General features: G+C 34.7%; 2 protein-coding genes across 6 annotated transcripts in view; one reads left to right on the top strand and one right to left on the bottom strand.

Annotated features, from left to right (window-relative positions):
• Nucleotides 1-23,178, bottom strand: part of nolo (ADAMTS-like no long nerve cord) — a 219,832-nt gene that overhangs the window by 112,171 nt on the left and 84,483 nt on the right. For all 5 annotated transcript variants that reach the window (XR_014177111.1, XR_014177110.1, XM_081973358.1 and 2 more), the window contains exons 3-5: nt 18,961-19,062; nt 15,743-15,822; nt 15,589-15,682 (exon numbers count right to left, since the gene is read on the bottom strand). Coding sequence is in view for 3 of the 5 variants with exons in the window: in XM_081973358.1 (XP_081829484.1) it covers nt 15,589-15,682; nt 15,743-15,822; nt 18,961-19,062 (276 nt within the window). In the remaining 2 variants the exon portion in view is untranslated. The remainder of the gene's footprint in view (nt 1-15,588; nt 15,683-15,742; nt 15,823-18,960; nt 19,063-23,178) is intronic.
• Nucleotides 9,577-10,431, top strand: LOC145724888 (uncharacterized). Its single transcript, XM_081973365.1, has 2 exons — nt 9,577-9,721; nt 9,849-10,431. Exons 1-2 carry the CDS (start codon nt 9,713-9,715, stop codon nt 10,299-10,301), a joined length of 462 nt encoding a protein of 153 aa, XP_081829491.1. The 5' UTR covers nt 9,577-9,712; the 3' UTR covers nt 10,302-10,431.

Here is a 23,178-nt window from a genome sequence, read left to right on the forward strand (position 1 = left end):
CGCCTTGTAGACTTAGTCTCGATTCTCTATTATTTCCTTTAGAGTTGGTTAGTTAGTTTTTCATATTGTTGTTGTGACATATTATTATTTTTTTCTAAAAAAGCTGTAAGTCTTATGTAAATTGCTCTTTCAAAAACCAAAAACCTTAGACACCGAGAGTAATAGAGCCACAGGACGATAGTTTTCATACATTCATTAACTATGTGAGCCAATGGTGCGCATATTTCATTCCCAATATATTTTAGAATACACGTGGAAACTTCATTCAGACTAGAGAAAAAAATAGGTAAATCCAGATTCAAAATTTCTTGAGCACAACTTTATAAAATTAGACTTGGAATTCATTAAAAACATGATAGTCACCTTGTTTTAAAGCCAGATTAAAATATTAGGCAAATAGGTAAAATAGGCAAAATGTATAAAACAATGTAATACTGTGAGAATGTTTAAAGTCCATCTACGCGAACACATTGTAAATATGTCCGCATTTTGAAAATATTTAGAATTGTATACCTATACTTACTGTTCTGTGTTTTTTGTATATAGCTATTAGCTAAATAAACAAATTTATTATTATTATTATATAAAAAATAAGTTATTTAGTGTTAGGAGCTCACTAACACCTCCACCAGATTGTTTTCTTCCTATATTAGTTAATTTCCATGTGTCTTTGAGAACAATTGATTTACATGAAATTGATATAGGTATTTAATTTTTGTAATGTTCTTGTAAAGGCTGCTCGATTGTAAATATTTCCTATTAGAGACATCCTTTTTTACTTTTTTAACTTTCAGTTTCTCCAGATTGTTTCACTGGGCCTGTTGATAGTTGCAAAGTAGGTATAGTTGGCATTTTCAAAACTGATTTACCGAAACTCACACACACACACAAAGAAAATATTGGAAAATTTGCATTACAAATGAGAATTTGTTTTTGATAACCAACAAAATCGTCCTGATTCAATGCCGACGTGACGATGACAAGAAAAGCAAATGATAACGAAATCGCCAAGAAAAAAAATAAACCATATTTTTTATATGCAACGTTCGTGCAAATTCAACAAAAGCACATTAACATTACTGGCTTAAAACACACGAAACTAATAAAATCTGCAACTTATAGTCAATTAAATGTGGTAGTTCATGTTCAACATGTTACAGTCAAAACAAAACTTAAAATAAAAACGTTGGTTCAAATGGGCATGGCCATTTTGCTTACACAGACTTTGAAGAGAGAAAAGACTCGTTTCACGCTCGTTGCTCTCATATTCTCGCAATAAGCATTTCTTTTCAGCTATTTTCTCATGCTTACACCGGATTGCGTTATTATTTAGATGAACGAGAAATAAAAACAGCGTTACTTTTCCCAAAAATTGAAACTTGTTAAATTTGATTATTACTTTTTGTACCATAAATTACTACATTTTACGCTTCAATAATTCATATAAACTTTAGTAAAGCATCGACTGAAGTTAATATTTAATGGAATTAACCTTCGACGGCAATGTAAATCCGTACAGACATCCACTTATCAATGAAAGTAAGTTCATTAAAATACGTCCGCAACAATGTTCGATACAATCTTGGGCGTTCTCTGTTTTTTTTTTGTCAGACTCGAGTATACATAGACAGCCTTGTTTGGCGACGCCCAATTTCTTTTCAATTTCCGCGTTCGGTTATGTAAGGAAATTGCTTGAATTTTAAAAGTAGTGCGAAAATATATAACATGGCAAAAATTGGTGCGGAGCTCGAGGATTAATTTGGCGTCGCCCGGAAGTCGAAATCCGGGTAAAAGTAACCGGAAATATAAACCCTACATCGTGCGTAATAGTAATACTAAGGTGGAAAGTGTCTGTCGAAAAATTAGCTAGTTGTTGAACTTTATTTCGAGACAGAAATTAAACTTTTCACCGTGGTTTGTATACTATTTTATTTTCAACCGTTTATCAGAATCTTATCAGTTTGGGATGGATGATGATTTTAGATTTTATATTTTGATTTAGTATTTTTTGGATTCGTCACAGTCACCAGCAAAAATCGTATGTCGGTAATTAAATGTAGGTAATATTGATAGTGGATGTCAAAATGATAGTTTTAGGTTATAACTTAAGGCAGGGGCTACAGTAAATTATACACGACAAAAACAAATGGGGCCAAAAAAAAACTTGAAAACAGCGTTTAGCGTTAATAATGTTTTTCCAGACACTATTTTCTTCTGGATCTGTTGCTTTTTACTGTACTTGAAAGGTGTTTTAAACACAGAACTACTCTGTTTAAGACGATTCTTATTGTTTATTTACGAAAGTGATAAAAACGTCATGGTAGTCTCTTAACTGTAAAAAGTAAGCCCAGATATGACCAAAAGCATATTGACATTTAACTGGGTGGATGAGAGCAAGTAATTTTCATCTTTCCACCTGGTTTACACGTAAGAAATAATGTTATTACATACATAGTTGAAAATAAAATTATTTACGAACCCTCCGTTAAACTAACAAATCGAGCTGTATATTGCTATTAGATAATTGTTTTTGTTAAACTACGCTACGTGACGTTGAAATTAAGTAGCCTTTCTTCATCTTCAAATGCCTAGTCATTCCCAATAATGGCAATAATCCTGGCTATGATGACCTTGTTTAAGGCTGCTCTGAATAATTCAGTGGCTTATTTGGAAAACCATGTTCTGAAGTTTTTCAGCCATTTCCAAAATACCAAGGAGTTGGTATTTATTTTCGTTTCGCATTATATCGCCCAGATATCCTAGTTTTCTTCTCCCTACCTTTACTCATGTTCATCCTCAGAATTCTCTTGTATACCCTTGTATGTCTCTTGTAAGTGTTTGTTTGGTTGCCTGTGTCATTATCCATGAGTCTACACCGTAAAAGAGTGACAAGAAAACCTAACATCGAAGGACTTTAACTTTAATGTTTAGGTCCAAATTGTGATTTATCTTATCCGTTGGACAGGAGAAGAAGAAATTGAATTTTGATAAAACAGCTGTCTTCTCCATACCCTTATTCCAACACTTCTTAAATCGACCTCTACGTTAAATAATAGTCTCATTCGAGGCCTTCCCCTTCTGCGTTGTCGCACAGGCTTGTCCACTAAGACCTTTTGGGTGGGGTCGTCTGCCTCCATCCTCAGCACATGACCTACTGAACTTTATTTTCTTGACCATGTCAGGTTCCTGAAACAGCAAAGTTGTACCTTTTTCTCCATATCCCATTTTCCTCAATGGCCCCGTAAATTATTCTTAGTACTTTCCTCTTTACTTTACACTTTGTGCTTCTGCAGATGTTACGGGATTGAATTTGGGGGGCTAGTCTATAGTAACATCTGTTGACGAAGAGGATTCTACGTTTAATTTCGGCTGTTGTGTCATTAAGTGTGGTTATCAGGGAGCCAAGGTACACGAACTCGTTAACCCAGTCTATTTCATCACCATCTTTAAGTTTCTGCGAGGGTTTACTTCTCTTGGTATTTCCGGTATTGCAAGCATATACTTGGTTTTATTGATGTTAATTACTAGGCCCCTTTCAGTTCTCTGTAAACCTTTCACTGCTGCCTCGGATATGCCTATCATATCGATATCGTCGGCGTAGGCCAGGATTTGGATGGATTTGTTGTAGTTATCCCCGACACTCGTATAGTTTTTTCAAGGGCTAGATTAAATAAAGTGCAAGAGAGTGAGTCTCCCTGCCGGAGTCCATTAGAGGTTTTGAAGGGTTTTGACAAGTTTCCATCGATACGCACTCTGCATTCCACGTTCTCTATCGTAATTACGCAATCTTCTCCACAATATAAACTGCGGGCCACCTCAACCTCAACCGAAGACAATACGATATGAGGCGCAGGTGAAATATCTGGGAGTCATTCTGGATAAATATTCACCTGAAACCCACATGTGGACAGACTAGTTAGTAGAGCTAAAATCCTGCTTTGGAGATGCAAAAGCATCTGCGAGAAATCCTAGAGTCTAGGGCCCCAGCAGCTATACTGGCTTTACACCAGCACAATTATACCCGTGCTGACCTACGGGGCCATAGTCTGGTATGGCAAGAGCCTCCAGTGAACAGTAGCGAAGAAACTGTCTTCAATCCAATGACAGGCATGCCTTTTTTATCAAAGGAACGTTCAAGACAACGCCCACGTCCGCTTTAGAGTGCCTCCTTAACTTGCCCCCACTTCAGCTCTTGCTGAAGAGAAAGGCAAGGATGGCCTCCTACCGGCTACTGTACATGGAGCATCGAGGGCCACTTGCGGAAATTCTGAATCGCGAGTCCCTTGGTATGCCCTCCGATGTTCTGCCGGACACGGCTGCCACCGATTTCTGCTACAGGACCCTCGTACCATCGAGAGTGGATTGGGCAGAACGGGCTGATGACCTACTCCGAGCAGATATCTGCTGGCCTCAAAAGGAACTGGAGCCAGAGCATTCTGTACCAAGGTCTGTCTGACTGAGGGACTGGGGCAAACAACGACTGAACTCTACGCCATCGAGATCTGCTCTAGAGAGATGATTAAAAACCTCCCTAGGCGGAAATCGATAAAAATCTTCACAGACAGTGAGGTCGCTGTTCGAGCCCTCTCCTCAGGTGGCTTTGTGTCAAAGACGGTCCTGGGCTGTCCTGAAGTTCTTAACACTCTTGGAAAATCCAACAGCGTTACCCTGATGTGTATTCCGGGTCACTCCGTGTGCCCTAATTCTTGAACGCAGGGACTAGAGTTACCTATAGACGTGTTGATAGAATGTGACAGAACTGGTTGACAAAAGCAGGTTTTTGTCAAATTATGTCTTCCGTTCTCTTGATAACTCCCTTCCCTCGATTCAAGAAAATATGCCCACTCACGGTACATAACATAACATAACTTTGGCTGACTGATATGAAAACAACAAGAAATTGTTTCCAAAAATTGATTTATTTCTATTATCTTTGATATTTAATTTTAATTAGTCATATTGTTCATACTTTCCTCGTGCGAATTAGACATCTTATTCACCTATTTTGTACAATTTATTACAAGAAAAATTCCATGGATAGTGAATAAAACTGTTGTGCAATGTTTAATTACCATTATTTGTTCTAGAAATTTTTCAGTATCTCCTCACGAAACAACAAAACAAAAAGTGATCTCAACCAAACCAATCATCTTGGGCTTTACCCTCCTTCACAAAAACAACAACGAATGTGGGAATAATGCCTGCATTTCCATTTAGAAGGAAAATTGGATTTCAGTGCACCTCCGTAAAATGCTCTTACTAACAACCCTCGCTGCTGCGCCGGATAACTCCCGATCATTAATTAATTAGTACTTTCAGATTCATTTTCATTGTTTTGTTTTGTTAAGGCAGTAGTTGGGAATACTCTCATATCTCTCTTTGAAAACTCTAGCAAAATGTTTGTTTGTAAAATACGAAACTTGCCTTAAGGGCTATTTCATTTTTGTGGACTACTCTCAGTTTAATGTTTACGACTGAGCCAGTTTTATTTTTGAATAAATTTTATCTTTATCCCCCGGGAATAATAGCTTGCGTCAATTCACAAACAAAAGCCTGACTAGTCTAATTAAGTTTAGCCCATTCAAAATTTAGTGCAATAACTTTTGTTTGATATCGATAGTAGTTTTAGGTAATTAAAAACGTACTTTATTAAATAAATTTACGGAGTTCCGACAGTTTAATAAAATCACAGAAGGTTCTAAATTTTATAATACAAACTGTCGATGGTAATGTAATAGTATATTACATACTCAGGTGGAAAGTGTTTAGGTAGTTCGCCGAGACGAGTTGCTAAGATGAATTTGAGGTGAACTTTATCTCGAAACAGAAATTAAACTTTCCACCGTGGTTTGTATACTATTTTATTTTCAACCATTTATCAGAATGTTATCAAACTTTTAATAAATCATTTAGTTGAAATATTGATTGCTGATAGTCTCTAACAATAAGGTAGTACAGGTGTACGAGTAGTTATGACTTCAACCATAATAAACGATTGGTGATTGGTTTACAATCTTGACAACGTCATTATTGTGCTTTGTGTTTTTAGTATTTTGAGCTGAAACGTTTCTTAAAGTGCTTTTAAGACATTCAACCGGGTGGAAAGTACTCACTTTCCACCCGGCTGGAAAATAAAAGCAGGTAATTTTCATCTTTCCACTTGGTTTACACGTAAGAAATAATGTTATTACATACGTAGTTGAAAATAATAGTATATTACATACTCAGGTGGAAAGTGTTTGATTTGTGTCGAGAGATTAGGTAGTTCGCCGAGACGAAGTCGAGGTGTACTTTATCTCGAGACAGAAATTAAACTTTCTACCGTGGTTTGTATACTATTTTATTTTCAACCATTTATCAAAATCTCATCGAACTTTTAATAAATCATTCAGTTGAAGCATTGATTGCTTGACAACGTCATTATTGTGCTATTCCGTCTTTAATATTTTGAGCTAAAACGTTTCTTAAAGTGCTTTTAACTTGGAGATTTCTGAAGAGGCAGATGTTACTCATCATCACCAGAGCTGCGAGCTGTTGCAGAGTTGGCGGCACAGCCTCTTCACTACAAAAAGTAAGCCCAGATATGACAAAACGCATATTGACATTCACCCGGGTGGAAAGTGACATTTACCCGGGTGGAAAGTAAAAGCAGGTAATTTTCATCTTTCCACCTGGTTAACACATAAGAAATAACGTTATTACATACCTGGTTGAAAATATAGTATATTTCATTACCAGTACAGAAATGAGGATTTTTCGAACACGGGAAGTCATGCAAGAACGGAAAATCCATTTCTGGACGAGTAATGAACGATATTTTTTATTATACTTAGGTACCTGAAATCAACCTAAACAAAAAATATCGCAAAAAATTATTAAGAAAATCGGGAATATTTATTTTTATTTTTAAAACAGTAAAAATGTAAGTACATACAACTCAAATTAACAAAAAAAATACAAGTAGGTAAGTCTAAGAAAATTAATTTTGGACAGAACCGTTATTATTAATAGTAATATTTATTGTACAATTCGTATTATTGTTGAAGCTCAATCCCTTTTGCATTTCTTTTTGTTGAACTAAAGACTCTGCTAAAGATGTTGAAGCGAAGTGTTCGTGTGTGCTTTGGTTCTCTTGATTGACTGTTACAGATGTTGTAGTTTCCAAGTTACAAGGGCTAAACAACTTCCGTGATACTTCAATTTTTCTTTGTATGGACTCTCTCCTTATCCTCTCTCTATATATCCTTCTGCTACATTGGAAGAAAGCCATCCTCTGTGTCTTTTCAAAGTGAGCAAATCACCGCCGTTTTCCACCAACATGGTTGCCGAAGAGCGCCTTAGCCCATGTCCGGTATATTCTTCGGGATTTTTCAGTTTTAGGTATTTTGCAACAAGTTTTGGAATACCACTGATAGTATGGCACCCAACATATTGAGCGTAACATCTTTAGTTTCGGTATGCAACAAATAATCTTCTACTCTCCATATGTTTAGGGCGGAGATCTGCGTATTTACGGTAAATTGTACAGGGATCGAATTTGCAATTTTCATTGGTAATGGTAAAACTTCTTGACCTGTGAGTTTTTCCATCAAACGCCCATTATCTTCCACATCATCTAAACTCAAACGTATTAAATCATCTCTGCGGCATGCACCGAAGATGCCAAACACTAAAATTACTTTTGCTAGTAGATATTCTCCATCTGAAGCTTCACATAAAAATTTGGTTACTTGTTCTGCTGTAAGAATCTTGGATTTCTTTGGTATATATCCTACAGCTTGTCGTTTCAAAAAAGCAATCGTTTTTGGATATTGATGGTGAGTATTTTCTTTTATTGCCAAACAACTCTTTAACATAGAGAATCGACTCCATAAAGTGGAGGATTTCATAGTGTTGGCTTTTTCAGAAAAATATACTAAAAGAATATCGTCACTCACAATTTTGATTCGTTTCTGAGTCCGCCATTCGGTAAAACTGTTATATTCTTGTTCATATCTCAACCTGGATTTCACTGGTAATAAATCTGCACTCACTTCTGCCGCTCGTTGTAAGATATTTTCGGGAATATCCCGATTTTCTTCACAATCTGAATTCATTTTTGCAAAATGTAATAAATACATAAATACTTAATAAAATTTGTCATTAATAAATAAATCGTTGCTATAGACACATTACTCGTTTCTTTTTTTTTTCGGGTTGCCATAGGATATCTAGTATCATGGATATCTATGTTTATTATTAAGCGCACGGAAAGAGGGATCGGGAAAAAATTTCCGTGCGCTGTTCCGAAAATGTCATATTTACTGTATTTTATAAACAGTTGAAAATGTAGTATTTTCTGTTAAGTATAATAAAAAAATATTTTTTCTACTCCTACAGGGATATTGGTTCATTCCTTAACAGTTTAGAGAACGGATAAGTAGGCAATTGCCAACGGTTGAACGAATACAGAATCCTAGACTTTCCGCAACTGTGCGATTTGAAATAGCCCAATCACAGGCAATTTTCAGCGTGCGATATGAAATAGACAGAGAAATCAATTCTGCAAGAATCGAATGGTCGTTTCAATTCATTCAAGTATGCCAAAAGTTTCACTAAAAGTTGTCAAGTTGACTGAGTTTACCGACTGGATTATAATTACATACTTAACTTTGTTTGTTATTAGAACATTCCTAAATATTTCCATCGACTTTTATAACATGTTTAGTTCGGTTTTCATGTAATTTCTGTGATAACTAAAATTATAATAATTGTTTTTCGTTTACTATTCGAACTCGTCTGCTATTGCGTTGCAACACTTCCCTAATTTCGTAATCTTCAACTGTCAAATTTAATTACTACTACTATACTACTTTATGGACACACTGTATAAAAAACTCGGTATACATAGGCAGAAAGACCAAGTTGTGAATAAAGATTGTTTATAGGCAATCCGTTCCTAACTTAACAATCTGACTGAAAAAGAAAAAGCAATAATGTCATTCTCACCATTTTTCAATGTTTCAACTTTTTCGCTAAAAACGAGTGAACCATATAATACCCTGTTTTCAGATTTGAACAAATTTCGACTGACACACATTTTTATGGTAATGTAAAATTCACATTATGTCGTTAAGACCTAACATATTTGTTTAACAATAATCCTACTCATAATTCCCAATTCCGTAAAAACTGGGCTTTAATCCAATTTCGACCGTAAAATAAAAACCATTTTGCAAATATCAGAAGATGAATTGTAAATTACACTAACTGCAAAGATGTTTGAATTTGAATCTACTGAAATAGTTTGAATGATTAAATTTAGGTCAGACATAGATCAGATATGTAGTTTAAGTGTTATTAATTACTGTGTGCCAATATCGTTTTAAAATGTTTGGTCCATTATGTAGATTTTCTCGGGATCTCAGAAAAATTAGGTAAAACTAATTTGTTTTGTCGTAGGTGTAACGTTAGTCGGTTCTGCAAAGTGTAATGTATTTAAATAAATCTCACGTTTTGTTAAAAAAGTTATTTAGAATTTGTTAGTCGAGCAGCAAACAATTCGTTAAAAAATAGCGTCCAATTGGTGCGAATGTTGCCAATTTCATCTTCATGAATCAATAAACCGGAGCCAAAAAGATCGAAAGGCGCAAGGACGTCTCCGAATATAAAAAGTAGCAACGTATCTCTTGATGTCATTATATTCCGTAGTTACAACGGGCGTGTCGTAATCATGAAAGAAGTGAGTATTTTATTTAACGCACACTGTCGCCTAAATTGCTTTTGAAGTTCCGGTTCTGTTTAAGGCTGCGTGCCTACGATATTTAATTTGAATTTAGGTAGATGACTAACTTTGAAAATTTATTTAGGCTGTGGTGATTGTATCAATCTTCGCTCTGGTCCATGCCGTTACCGCGGCCAAAATCCTAGAAGGGCCAAGCACCAGGACCAAAGTGATTGGACCAGATGGAAGCGTGATCGACGCCTATGCACCAGGCGGTAAAATCCTTCTGGAAGGCGATTCCGGCCCATTGCTGCAAGCCGCCCCTATCGTCTTAACTCAACCTGCCATTGCTGAACTACAACCCACTTTGGAAGTGAAAAATTCCATTGAGATTCTTCCAGCACTTGCGGAAGTGTCTGAAAAGGCTGCAAAACTCGAGACTAGGGAGTTTGTACCCGTCACTGAGATTACGGATGAAACCACAGGAACTACGGAAACTCCTTCTACTACGGTTAGTTTAGACTCTGAGGGAGCTTATGTTGCTGATAATAACAGTGCTTTGTATGATGACGGCAGTTATAGGCCGGAACACTATTAGGTTATGCAAGAGTGACTAAAAATGACTGAGTAATTTGTAGAACTTTTTGCCAGTAAGAAGGTGCATTGATGTTATAAATATTGTTGTCACTAAACCTACTCAAGAAAATAAAACATCTTAATCTTAATAAGCTAGTAGTTTTATTGAAATTTATCTAGTTGTTTCGGTATCCTGTTTGGTCCCATCCACAAAAGTGTTTTTTGAGTCCCAAATAGTGGGAAACGACCATTGAGAGCTTCGGAAAATTCGCACTTTTTGAATTTTTGATAAAATTTTCACTTTATTTCAGCAGTGAGCATAAATTCGCAGTGTTTTTGTCAATGTGAAGTTCTAGGATAGTCAGGGAACCCCAGAAAAACCTAACCTAACCTAACCTAACCCAACCCACGATTGTGGTTGAGTTAGCTAACCCATAATCTACTTAAATTAAGCCAATTTTTATCTATTTGAAGGATTTTTTCAAAATATTTTTAATAATTCAAAATTTTTATTTGGCCCTTGATAAAAGGACGAAGAAAGATCTATATTAAATAGAACGGAATATTCTCAACACCAATGAGCTTGGCTATGTTAGCCAATAAAAACTATCGTAAATTCAGCTAAAAACATGGACGTTTACGATTTTTACCGATTTTGGAATTTTTGCTATAAAAAAATTCGATTTTGCCCTTTTTCAATAGCTATTAGTTTACCTCAACCAAAAGTGAAATAAGAAATTAAAAATAAAGAAATTCCCCCACAAAATCACTAATAATATTACATTTACAGCCAATGTTTTCTTACTTAAATCAAAAATTTGCAATTTCTTTGTAGATTTTACGTTTGCTGAGTATTATTCATTAACCTGTATTGTTTTACTCTTGCAAAATTGGCGACCTCGCAATTTGTTAAGTATAGCAAAAATCTCAAAATCGATATAAATTGTATGTGCATGTTTTTAGCTGAATTTACGATAGTTTTTGGTATTCTAGCCAAGCTTATTGGTGTCGGGCAATTTATTGGTCAAAAAATAAAATTATTAATTTATCTTAAGAAATCTTAAAAAAACGATTACAATAGGTAAAAACTGGCCTAAAACGAACTAATTTAAGTAGGTTATGGCTTTTAAGGTCTTCTGACTCTCCTGGAACCTCATATTTACCAAAACACCAAAAATTTCTTCTCATCGCTAAAATAAAGTTCAAATTTGGGCAAAAATACTATTTTTCAATTTTTCTGACCTTATTTCAATTTTCCGAGAGCACCCAGTGGTAGCTTACCCCCAGTGGCACTATTTGAAATCCAAAAAACCCCAAAAACACTTTTAGTCTATGGGACTAAACATGACCCAAATGTTGTTACGTTGTGAATTTTATGTAATATGGTATTATTCAAGAATAAAATGATAAATCCAGACAGTATCTGATATTTTTTACAATTTACTAATATAATTTAAAATAATAACTAAATTTAATTAATACTTTTTTTGTATTTTGCTACAACTTTTTATGAACAGTTTTTTGTTAACACGTTTACAAAAAACACACTATTATTACGATAAAATCTTTGTTACATGATATTGAGTTGAAACAAAATTCATTACAAATGATTACAATAATTTACCAATTTTTGAATATTTAAACTACATTTTTAAGATCACGTGACCAATTTTGACAGATGTCAACTGGCCTTTACAGTGTTGCAAGAATATGCAGAATTGCATTTTCAACGTCACGTAACGTGTATTTTGCAATTTAAGTTTTAACAACTGTCTAAATTTAATTTACCAAATGATCAACGTTTAAATAACATTTTAAAGTCACGTGACTGTTTTTGACAGGTGTCAGTTGGCTTTGCCAGTGTAGCAAGCTCTGAAATGGCATAATCAAAGTCACTTGATGTTTCTCTTGCAATTTTAGCTTTTACAACTGTCAAAATTATTCTATTTTTAATTTACCAAATTTTTAAATTTTAAACGTCACGTGACTAATTTTGACAGATATCAGCTGGCCTTTACAGTGTTGCAAGAATATGCAGCATTGCATTTTCAACGTCACGTAACGTGTATTTTGAAATTTAAGTTTTAACAACTGTCTAAATTTAATTTACCATTTTTTAAAGTTTAAACTGCGTTTTGAAGTTCTCGTGACTGTTTTTGACCAAGTCAACTGGCCTTTACAATGTTGCAAGCTGAAAAATTGAATTATCAAGTCACGTGACCCAGTTCTTACAATTTTACTACTGTCTAAATTTTAATTACCAATTTTTCAACTGTTTCTTTAAGTGTCTTTATTTGACAAGTGCTAACTTGGTTACTATAACAGTTAGAAGATTCGTGCCAACGTCAAAATATAACCCGTAATTTCAGACAACAGTACAAAATATATTTTTGTTTGTCAGAATTTGGAAAAACAGTCACCTGACCTTAGAAAATCAATTTTAAGCTTTCGGCACAAGGTCAAATCAAGTGTCAAAAATTTAGTAAAACCTTTACGTTGTCACCTAACCTAACCTAAAAACTGTCACGGGACCTTAAAAAAATTATTTTAAAACTTTTGGGTCTTTAAAATTAGGAAAAACAGTCACGTAACCTGAGGAAGTCATATGAATCATTAATCCTTATGACGTTTGGACAATAGTCAAAAGTCACCTTTACAAAAACATGGAATGAAATTGAATTATCTGATTCGATAAATAATAATTTTCCTATTCAATAAATAATCCACATTTCTAATATTGCCCTCTGACTAACGAGCAAGAAAACCATTAGAGTCGTAACTGTAAGCCAAATAAGCAAAGCGGATTCGAGATACCATCAAACACGCTATTTTCTTGTACACGCATTAGATTTGTGGCAAACGTGCCATTTTGGAGAACTTAATGTTTCTTAGTACATGTAATTTACGTTACATTATGTAAAAAAATAGTTTATATATTCAACAATGACTTATCTAAGGTTATAGGTCATACTCAGCGGTAACGCATCTACAGTAAAGGACATAATTATTATATTAAAAATGTGCAACAATGGGCCTGTCCCACAATGTTTTTTTATTTCATAACTACAAAGACGGATTGAAAATATTATACCCGTATTTTTTTGTTTTCAAAAATATTAAGTCTAAATAGAAAAAAAATGATGATAAAAACTACATTAATCTCATGTTTTAAACGCCCGCCGCCGGTGACGTACTACACTTTTAACCAATCAGCGACAAGAAGTGAAACAGTTGGCGTGCAACAGCCAATAAAATCGCCCAGAATTACGTACGTCACATGCGCGCCAAAACAGATCTTTTAAATTTAATGGACAAATTCAAACTAATGTAGGAACATTTACGACCATAATTTTTTCTTCAAGAATATGAAAAATTAGTTTTTTGATCCTATTCTTTCGATTTCAGTCATTAAAACAAAAATTTATGATATGTGGGATAGGCCCATTTGTGCAATCATTTCTAGGAAACGATGAGCCTAACGAATTCAATTAAGATGTCATTTAGGTACTATATTAATCTATAGACCACAAAAAATATCAACTAATCTTCTAAACTAAGAATTTTATATTTTTGTTTGTCATTATTGTTTCCTAGTTCTAATTTCTCGACAGAAACACTTTCAATATGCATTTCTAATATACTATTATTTAGAATGGTCCGAAGGATGGTCAACAGAAGGAAAATAGTGCCACATAAAATTCTCTAAAACTTTCCCCATTTTACCGACTTCCTTTATTTATCCTAATACATGTAGAACCAATTTGGGACACACTGTATCTCCTTGGATTTTATGGTCAACTTACTGGCTAGACAGCAAATTTCAGAGAAGCAAACCCCAGATTTCTAAAATAGTGCCTGAAATTGTGTTTCATTGCGTTTTAGCTGACAATTCTTTCTTTGTGACGATATTATTTATCACAGTTTGAGTGAGTTTATAGAAAAAGTGTAATTTACTGCCCACACAACAAATTTTAGGGTCGTAACCTCCAGATTTCAAAAATACTGTTTCATTGCATTTTAATTGACATTCTTTCATTTTTTATGGTAATGGTCACAGTTTTCGTAATAAGTAAAGTTTGTTCAGGGAAAAAATACAGTACGTCTCTGGATTTTAAGATTAATTTACTGGTTACACTGCAAATTCCATTGCCGAAACCCTCAGAAATATACTGACTGAAATTGCTTTTAATTGCGTAAGTAAAGGTTGGTTATGGAAAAGTGCACCAGGTCCGTGGATTTTAAGGGTAATTTACTGACTACACAACAAATTTCAGGGTCGTAACCCCGATATTTCGAAAATAACGGCTGAAACTATGTTTCATTGCATTTTAACTAACATTCTTTCATTTTTGATGGTAATGGTCAGAGTTTTCGTAATTTTCGTAAAGAAAGACTTGTTTATGGAAAAAATACAGTACGTCTCTAGATTTTAGGGTCAATTTACTGGTTACACAGCAAATTTCAGTTCCGTAACCCCCAAATTTTTAAAATACTGACTGAAATGACGTTTCAATGCATTTCTGACTTTCCTTCATATTCAAAAGGATTATACAGGGTGAGAAATGACAGTATTCTCCACTGTAATTTTATTTTAGCCCTCTAATGTAAGGGGCGCGCAGGACTAGTTTCGGTCATAGACATGTCCATCATCAGAGGAGCTAGTAAATTAAACTACTCTACAAAAGTGAACCTACAACATACCTTAAGCGAAAATTCACTTTGTGGGTTTACCTTTGTAGAGAAGTTTAATTTTCTAGCTCCTGGTGATGGGCTTATGCCCGAAACTAGTCGAGTGCGTCCATTTAATTAGAGGGCTATAATAAATGTATAGTGAAGAAGACTGAGTGTCGTTTCTCACCCTGTATTCTTACAACCTCCACTGCGAGACAATGGACTTCAAATCGAAAGGATTATAGTTTAGGATACATAATTTCCGAGATATAAGCAAAAAACCGAAAAATCAAAATTATCCGGTCAAAAAGAGCAAATATTAAAACAATTTTTTTTCAAAATTGCAGACGTTCCAAAGTGAATGTCTCGAATACTATAAAACATATCAAAAACTTGACTGAGTGAAACTTGTAGCAAATTCCGAAATTTAAACAAAAAACCGAAAAATGAGACTTTCAAAACTGATCCAAAGTTACGAAGTCACAAATTGCGTTCCAAGCATTCCTATACATTTTTTTGAGCATTTGTTGACTGGACTATTTTGATTTCCAAATAATATTAAAAACATGAACTGTTTAGTTTTATTTCTATTTTATATCATGAAACTCATAAGTTGAATACATTTTAAATTCGCTCACCTGCATGTTGCATATTTGGTAACGCACGTGGCTTCCTCGGCAAGGTCCACTTTCACATGTACGAAGCTGATGAGAAATACCTCCATCACATGATCTGAATAAACCCAAAAATTAACTGTAAGAAAGAAAATAGTAACTTTTTTGTGAAAAGTACCTGGAACATGCTGACCATGTGTACCACGGTGACCATCCTTTTGATCGGTCGTTAATTTCTTGAAGCTGAGAAGAAAGTTCCTGCAAAGAGTATCCAATTAAAAATTTAAAAAAGTCGTGTAAGTACTTATACACAAAGTTAGAGTCATAACTATATGTTGATAATGCGTAACCCTTAGTTTACCTTTGCTAAAAGAAAAACTTTCCACGAGTATCACAAGTATTCTATAGTAATCATAATGTATTTAACTACACTGCAGTTCGTCTTCACCTTGGCTCCAAACTACCAAGGTATCGAAACCAGCACTTTGCTTTATTTGGAACGGTGGCCAGAGCATTTACTTAGAATGTTTCCATAATGCTATTACCGGGCTGAGAGGGCTGCTCATTGCTACACCATCATTCTGTTCAAAGAATTCACCCTCCATTGGAAGTAAGTGGTGGTTAGGTTAGGTTAGGTTAGGTTCTGAAGAGTGTCTAAACAATTTGGCGATATCCAGTCGAAATTCTCGTTCTATCTGATCCATAACTGTTTTGATGGGTACCATAGTGAATAAAGAAACATTATCAAAACTCACAAGGACGTCACCTGGAGATAAAGTTAAGGCATGCAATTTGTCCACAAAATGTGCTGAGTCTTTTATGAAGCTGTCCAGCTTAATACTTTGTAAATTTGTTGTACAAGATACAAAAACATTTCATAAAAAATGTTTAAAATGGCGACCATACGACTACCAACAGAAACATACCCACTTTCTTTTTGATTCCTTCAGCAACATTACTAATCATCTTAAGGGATTTACTCTTAAACATTTATCTAATTTGCTATTAAATCTGTCATTTAGAACAATTTGTATCCGTGGTAATTTGTCAAGAGTAGAAGAAATCATTCAAAATCGGTGCGAGTTTGCTTAATAATTTTCGAAGAAAACTAAATTTTGTATTTTGTACTAATTTTATCTACTATCACGGTAAAATAGGAGGTATTTCATTTGATTTTAACCCTTCGACGGTGTGGTGAAAAAAACTAACAGGAACTGTGTGGTGGAGTATGGCATACCCAGTTAATAAAATATAATAGTATTAAAATGCTTTTTTTGTGCTTATTTCACCTAATTTAAGGTTCTTTTGTATAAATATTTCCTTTGCTGTGCATTGGAACCCTTATAGAGCAAAATAAAATATGCCAAAATTGCACTTTTGACAAATATTGCATTTTTTGACTTTTTGAAAAATCCTAGCTCTTTTATTTAGATTCGCAGGACATTCGTTCCTACGCCATTCGAAAAAGCATAAAAAATACTACAAAATAGGTTAAAAATGGCCTCTGTAGCTCCTCATGTTACCGAGATATTGAATTTCAAAAAGTACCTGAAAAACTTCTCCAGTATCCCTCCATTCTTTCAATTTTTTTGAAAAGTGAAAAATTTTAAAATGCTTTTTTTGTGCTTATTTCACCTAATTTAAGGTTTTTTTGTATAAATATGCCCGTTGCTGTGCATTGGAACCCTCATAGAGGAAAATAAAAATTTGCCAAAAATGCACTTTTTACCAAAACTGAGAGTTTATTTGTGTGAAATTTGGTAAGTAATTCCAATTAGTCGTAGAAAAAAAATAGCCTGTAATACTCGGGCGAATTGTCCATATCGCTCTCGTCCGATTGATCCATCACTGAACATCCCAAGACTTATGATAAAAATATTATTTCGTTTTCAAAGTTTTTTTCGGGTCACCCTGTATAACGCAGATTAGGCTTTTTTAATTAAATTGGTTAGTTTTAAGTGTATCCTTGCTAATCCCTTTCTTTAACCACAAAAGATTTAAAGAAATGGTTAAATTAAAAAGAAGAGAATTAAAAAATAACCCCATTTTTGAAATTTTGCAATAAAATTTGTAAACGGCCCTTAAAATCATCAAACTGGCGAAAACGTCTAAGGATATTGGCCAAAAGACTCGATTAAGGTTATTTTGAAACACAACACATTTTTTGGCGAAAAACGGCGTTAGACCGAATTTTTCATTTTTTGACTACACCTTAGTCACACCCTGTATACTCGTATCCGTGACAACTTTCAAAAAGATTATTTAAGTCATCAGAAGTAAAAAGAAAATACCTATAAATTGTCAACAAAATTATTAAAATCGAGTCAAACAATTTGTAGACACAGCCGTTGAAAAAAGAGCTAAAATTTTGCTGTCCCATTCTATTTGACGAGCAGTTTAAGTCAGAATCTTCCATGTCGAATAACGTGAATAACCCTGTAAATTGGTGGCGTCCGCTGGTGGAAAGGACCAGTGAGTAATAGCCGTGAGTAATGATTCATTACTCACCGCTATTACTAGAAGTTGTTTGGTTGATAATGACAATGGTTTGTTAAGTGGAAAGAGATCACATTCAGATTATGGTACTATTGCCTATTCTATTCACTAAATTAAGGTTAGTGTAAATGTTACTTCTTATTTCACCCTGTACATTTTTAGTAATTGATGTAAAAGTTAACAACAACCTGTAGTGTGCACATTTGTGATCTTTTCAGAATTTTTCAGAAACATCTTGTCCGGTATTCTTGAACCTTTTAAGCGATGTATTAGCAATCTATATTGTATTGATGACCTATTTATTCGCATATAAAAGGGTTATTCTACTCAAATATTACTTTGACGGTTCGATTCTATAAAGCTCGATTTCAATCCACTTAAAGGGAAGAGGATCATTAAGTAATAATACAATAGAAGAGTGTAGCAACTCAAAACCATTAAACAAAATCCGGGAAAGTGTATTGGCATTCAACTTGAGTAAAACAGTCCTCAACAAAGAGAGTTTGAAAAGTTGTTACTTTGCAAAATTAATGATATTAACTAGGGCTGAAATAAAAGGAGACGTAGACCTATCGATCTTTTAATGGAAGTGTTTTGTATGTACCGCAGGTCGGTTCGAATTTTGCGTCTATCGGTTATCCCAAAAAAAGTGAAAGCTTTACTTAAAAAGTTAAATAGAAATTTCCTTCGCCCCTTAACTACCTAAATAAAAGTAATTTGTCTTGAAAATAAACATGTTTGATTTTCAGTTAAACGGTAACGACAGACTGGAAATTGCCGTTTGGGGATTGCGGGGACATTTCCAGCTTATAGATAGTTCAATACACCGTGGAATTTTCTCGGAAAATGCGGTTACAATATCGGAATTGCCAAACTGAAAAATAATAATATAATACGTACCGACTCAGATTCATCGCCGCCTTCCGCTGAAAAATCGAATCCTATTTCAGATATCGTTGAATTATTGTCGAGAACAGAACAAGACGATCCGAAACACGAAATCTGAAAATTAAAAGAACAGGATATTATACAATTGGTTTGTTTCTTCAGTTACATTCAGAAATAGTTCGGTTTCATTATTATTATTTTTTCATTTTTATTATTAGTTCTTTATCAATGTTGTTCCTTGAATGAAAAATCAAAAATACTCTCTGTCCCAGGAAAAGTGGCAGTGACTGACTTTATGTCTTAGACTGATTTTCAAGATTTTCTTTGTTGTAGAGCATTTTTAAAACACTACTGTTTAGTGTTTCTTGTTACCGACAGATTAGATTCCTGGTATTGCCTAGTAATAAAGCTGTATTCCAACGAGGTGCGTTTGTGGTACAAATTTCAGACCTCTAACTTGAGGTGTTTTTGAGATATTCAACAACGTAAAACTAGAGTCAACTTTGACGTTCTCTAGCGGCCAAACGGTACAACTTAGCCCTGCTTTTTTGTCATATGGTGTGTTTATATAGAGTGTTTCCAATAAGCTAGTTACGGACGATTTTTTGGAAAAGCGCACGAAATTTTTCCTCAAATTTGTCATTTTTGGGTCTACTATACTAACAGCGGCCATATTGATTTTTGCTCAATCAACGTCACTATTTTTACTAACTTAAAACTGGGAAACACGAATCTGAGGTTCATTTTGCGCAAACTGGCACGGTTTCGGAGATGATTTTCAAACTATGGCAATGTTGACAGTTTTGGTTGCGTGGCACCCTTAAAAAATGGCATTTTAGTAAATGACACTTTACGTCACATTTTTATAATTAACCTAAAGCTATCTAGGTAGTAAAAAACAATTTTCAAAATTAAAAAATTTTCCGGAAATTTCCATGGGGTACCCCTGAGAAAAATGTCAGAAATTCAGTTTTTTTTTGAAGATCAAACTGTGCTGTACAGAAAAATGTCGCATTTAATACAAGTTGCCTCCTATCGGCGTGTATACGTGGTAAACATTTCACACACCTAACACAAACGGTTATCGAGATATTCATGAAAATATCAGAAGAAAAAAATTCAAATTTGACGTCTTCTAGCGGCTAAACAGTACAACTTAGCCTGATCCGGACAACGTCACGTGATAGCCCCATTCATTAGCTTTCTTTCGTCATATGGTGTGTCTATACAGAATGTTTCAATAAAACGAGTTATGGACGATTTTTTTGGAAAAATGCACGAAATTTTTCTTCAAACTTTTGAATTTTGTGTCTGCTATACTAACATCGGCCATATTGATTTTTGCTCAATCAACGTCACTATTTTTACTAATTTGAAACTGGGGAACACGGATGTGACGTCCATTTTGCTCAAACTGGCACGGTTTTGGAGATGACATTGGAATTATGGCAATTGTGACAGTTTTTAGGGCGTGGCACTCTTAAAAATGGCATTTTGGGTACCCCTAAGAAAAATGGCAGGAATTCAGTTTTTTTTTTTTGAAGATCAAACGGTGCGCTGTACAGAAAAATGTCGCATTTAGTAAAAGTTGCCCCCTATCGGCGTGTATACGTGGTAAACATTTCACACCCCTAACACGAACGGTTTTGGAGATATTCATAAAAATAGCTGAAAAAAATCAACTTTCTTTGACGTCCTCTAGTGGCCAAACGGTACAACTTAGCCTGATCTGGACAACGTCACGTGATAGCCCCATTCATCAGCTTTCTTTTGTAACATGGTGTGTCTATACAGAATGTTTCAATCAAGCTAGTTGTGGAAGATTTTTTGGAAAAGTGCACGGAATTTTGACTTTCGACTGAAATTGACTTGACTCTCTGAAATTTGTGATTTTTGGGTCTACTATACTAATAGCAACCATATTGGATTTTGGTCAATCAAAGTGACCATTTTTATTAATTTGAAACTTAGAAACACGAATCTGACATCCATTTTGCTCCAACTGGCATGGTTTCTGAGATGATTTTCAAACTATGGCAATGTTGACAGTTTTGGTTGCGTGGCACCCTTAAAATATGGCATTTTAGTAAATGATACTTTACGTCACATTTTTATCATTAACCTGAAGCTATCTAGGCAGTAAAAAACAATTTTCAAAATTCAAAAATTTTCCGGAAATTTCCATGGGGTACCCCTGAGAAAAATGTCAGAAATTCATTTAATACAAGTTGCCTCCTATCGGCGTGTATACGTGGTAAACATTTCACACACCTAACACAAACGGTTTTCGAGATATTCATGAAAATATCAGAAGAAAAAAATTCAAATTTGACGTCTTCTAGCGGCCAAACAGTACAACTTAGCCTGATCCGGACAACGTCACGTGACAGCCTCATTCATTAGCTTTCTTTCGTCATATGGTGTGTCTATACAGAATGTTTTAATAAAACGAGTTATGGACGATTTTTTGGAAAAATGCACGAAATTTTTCTTCAAACTTTTGAATTTTGTGTCTGCTATACTAACATCGGCCATATTGATTTTTGCTCAATCAACGTCACTATTTTTACTAATTTGAAACTGGGAAACACGGATGTGACGTCCATTTTGCTCAAACTGGCACGGTTTTGGAGATGACTTTGGAATTATGGCAATTGTGACAGTTTTTAGGGCGTGGCACTCTTAAAAAATGGCATTTTGGGTACCCCTAAGAAAAATGGCAGGAATTCAGTTTTTTTTTTTTGAAGATCAAACGGTGCGCTGTACAGAAAAATGTCGCATTTAGTAAAAGTTGCCCCCTATCGGCGTGTATACGTGGTAAACATTTTACACCCCTAACACAAACGGTTTTGGAGATATTCATGAAAATAGCCGAAAAAAATCAACTTTCTTTGACGTCCTCTAGTGGCCAAACGGTACAACTTAGCCTGATCTGGACAACGTCACGTGATAGCCCCATTCATCAGCTTTCTTTTGTAACATGGTGTGTCTATACAGAATGTTTCAATCAAGCTAGTTGTGGAAGATTTTTTGGAAAAGTGCACGGAATTTTGACTTTCGACTGAAATTGACTTGACTCTCTGAAATTTGTGATTTTTGGGTCTACTATACTAATAGCAACCATATTGGATTTTGGTCAATCAAACTGACCATTTTTATTAATTTGAAACTTAGAAACACGAATCTGACATCCATTTTGCTCCAACTGGCATGGTTTCTGAGATTACCTGAAAATTAAGGCATTTTTAACAATTTTTAAACCGTGACACCATTAAAAAATTACATTTTGATAAATAATACTCCACGTCACATTTCTAGCATTAACTTAAATCAATTTAGGCACTCAAAGACAATTTTCAAAATCAAAAATTGTCCGGAAAACTCCTTGGCGCAGGTACCCTTTAGAAATATGTCAGAAATTTAGTCAAACGATGCGTTGTACAGAAAAATTTGCCTCCCATCGAAATTTATAGGTGGCAAAAATTTCACACACTTAACTCAAACCGTTTTTGAGATATTCATAAAAACATCCAAAAAAAACAAAAGTCAAATTTGACGCCCTCTAGCGGCCAAACGGTACAACTTAGCACTACCCGCTCAACCTCACGTGATTCATTTTGTCCTATATGGTGTTTTTATACAGAATGTTTCAAATAAGCTAGTTATGGAAAATTTTTTGGAAAAGTGCACGAAATCTTCACCCAAATTTGGCATTTTTGGATCTACTATACCAGCGGCCATATTGAATTTTGCTCAATCAAAGTGAATTTTTTTGAGAACTGGGAAACACGAATCTGATGTCCATTTTGCTCTGACTGGCACGGTTTCGGAGATGACCGTGAAACTATGGCAATTTTGACAGTTTTTAGAGCGCGGCACCCTTAAAAAATTACATTTTGGTAAATGATACTTTACGTCAATTTTCCGAAAAAAAAAAAAACGGTTTTCGAAATATTGATGAAAATGTCCGAAAAAAATATGAAATTTGACGCTCTCTAGCGGCCAAACAGTACAACTTAACCTGATCCGTCCAACGTCACGTGATAGCCCCATTCATTAGCTTTCTTTTCTAACATAGTGTATCTATACAGAATGTTTCAAATAAGCAAGTTATGGATATTTTCTTAGAAAATCGTACAAAAATTTACCTGAAAATTAGTTTTTCTGAGACTGTCTTGACCTAGATTACTGGATAACCCGGATAACCGCCGCCATTTTGGTATTGTTTAA

The sequence above is a fragment of the Ips typographus genome, linkage group LG2, assembly GCF_016097725.1.
Source record: "Ips typographus isolate SLU linkage group LG2, UJ_Ityp_2.0, whole genome shotgun sequence".
In the NCBI taxonomy this organism is placed as follows: Eukaryota; Metazoa; Arthropoda; class Insecta; order Coleoptera; family Curculionidae; genus Ips; species Ips typographus.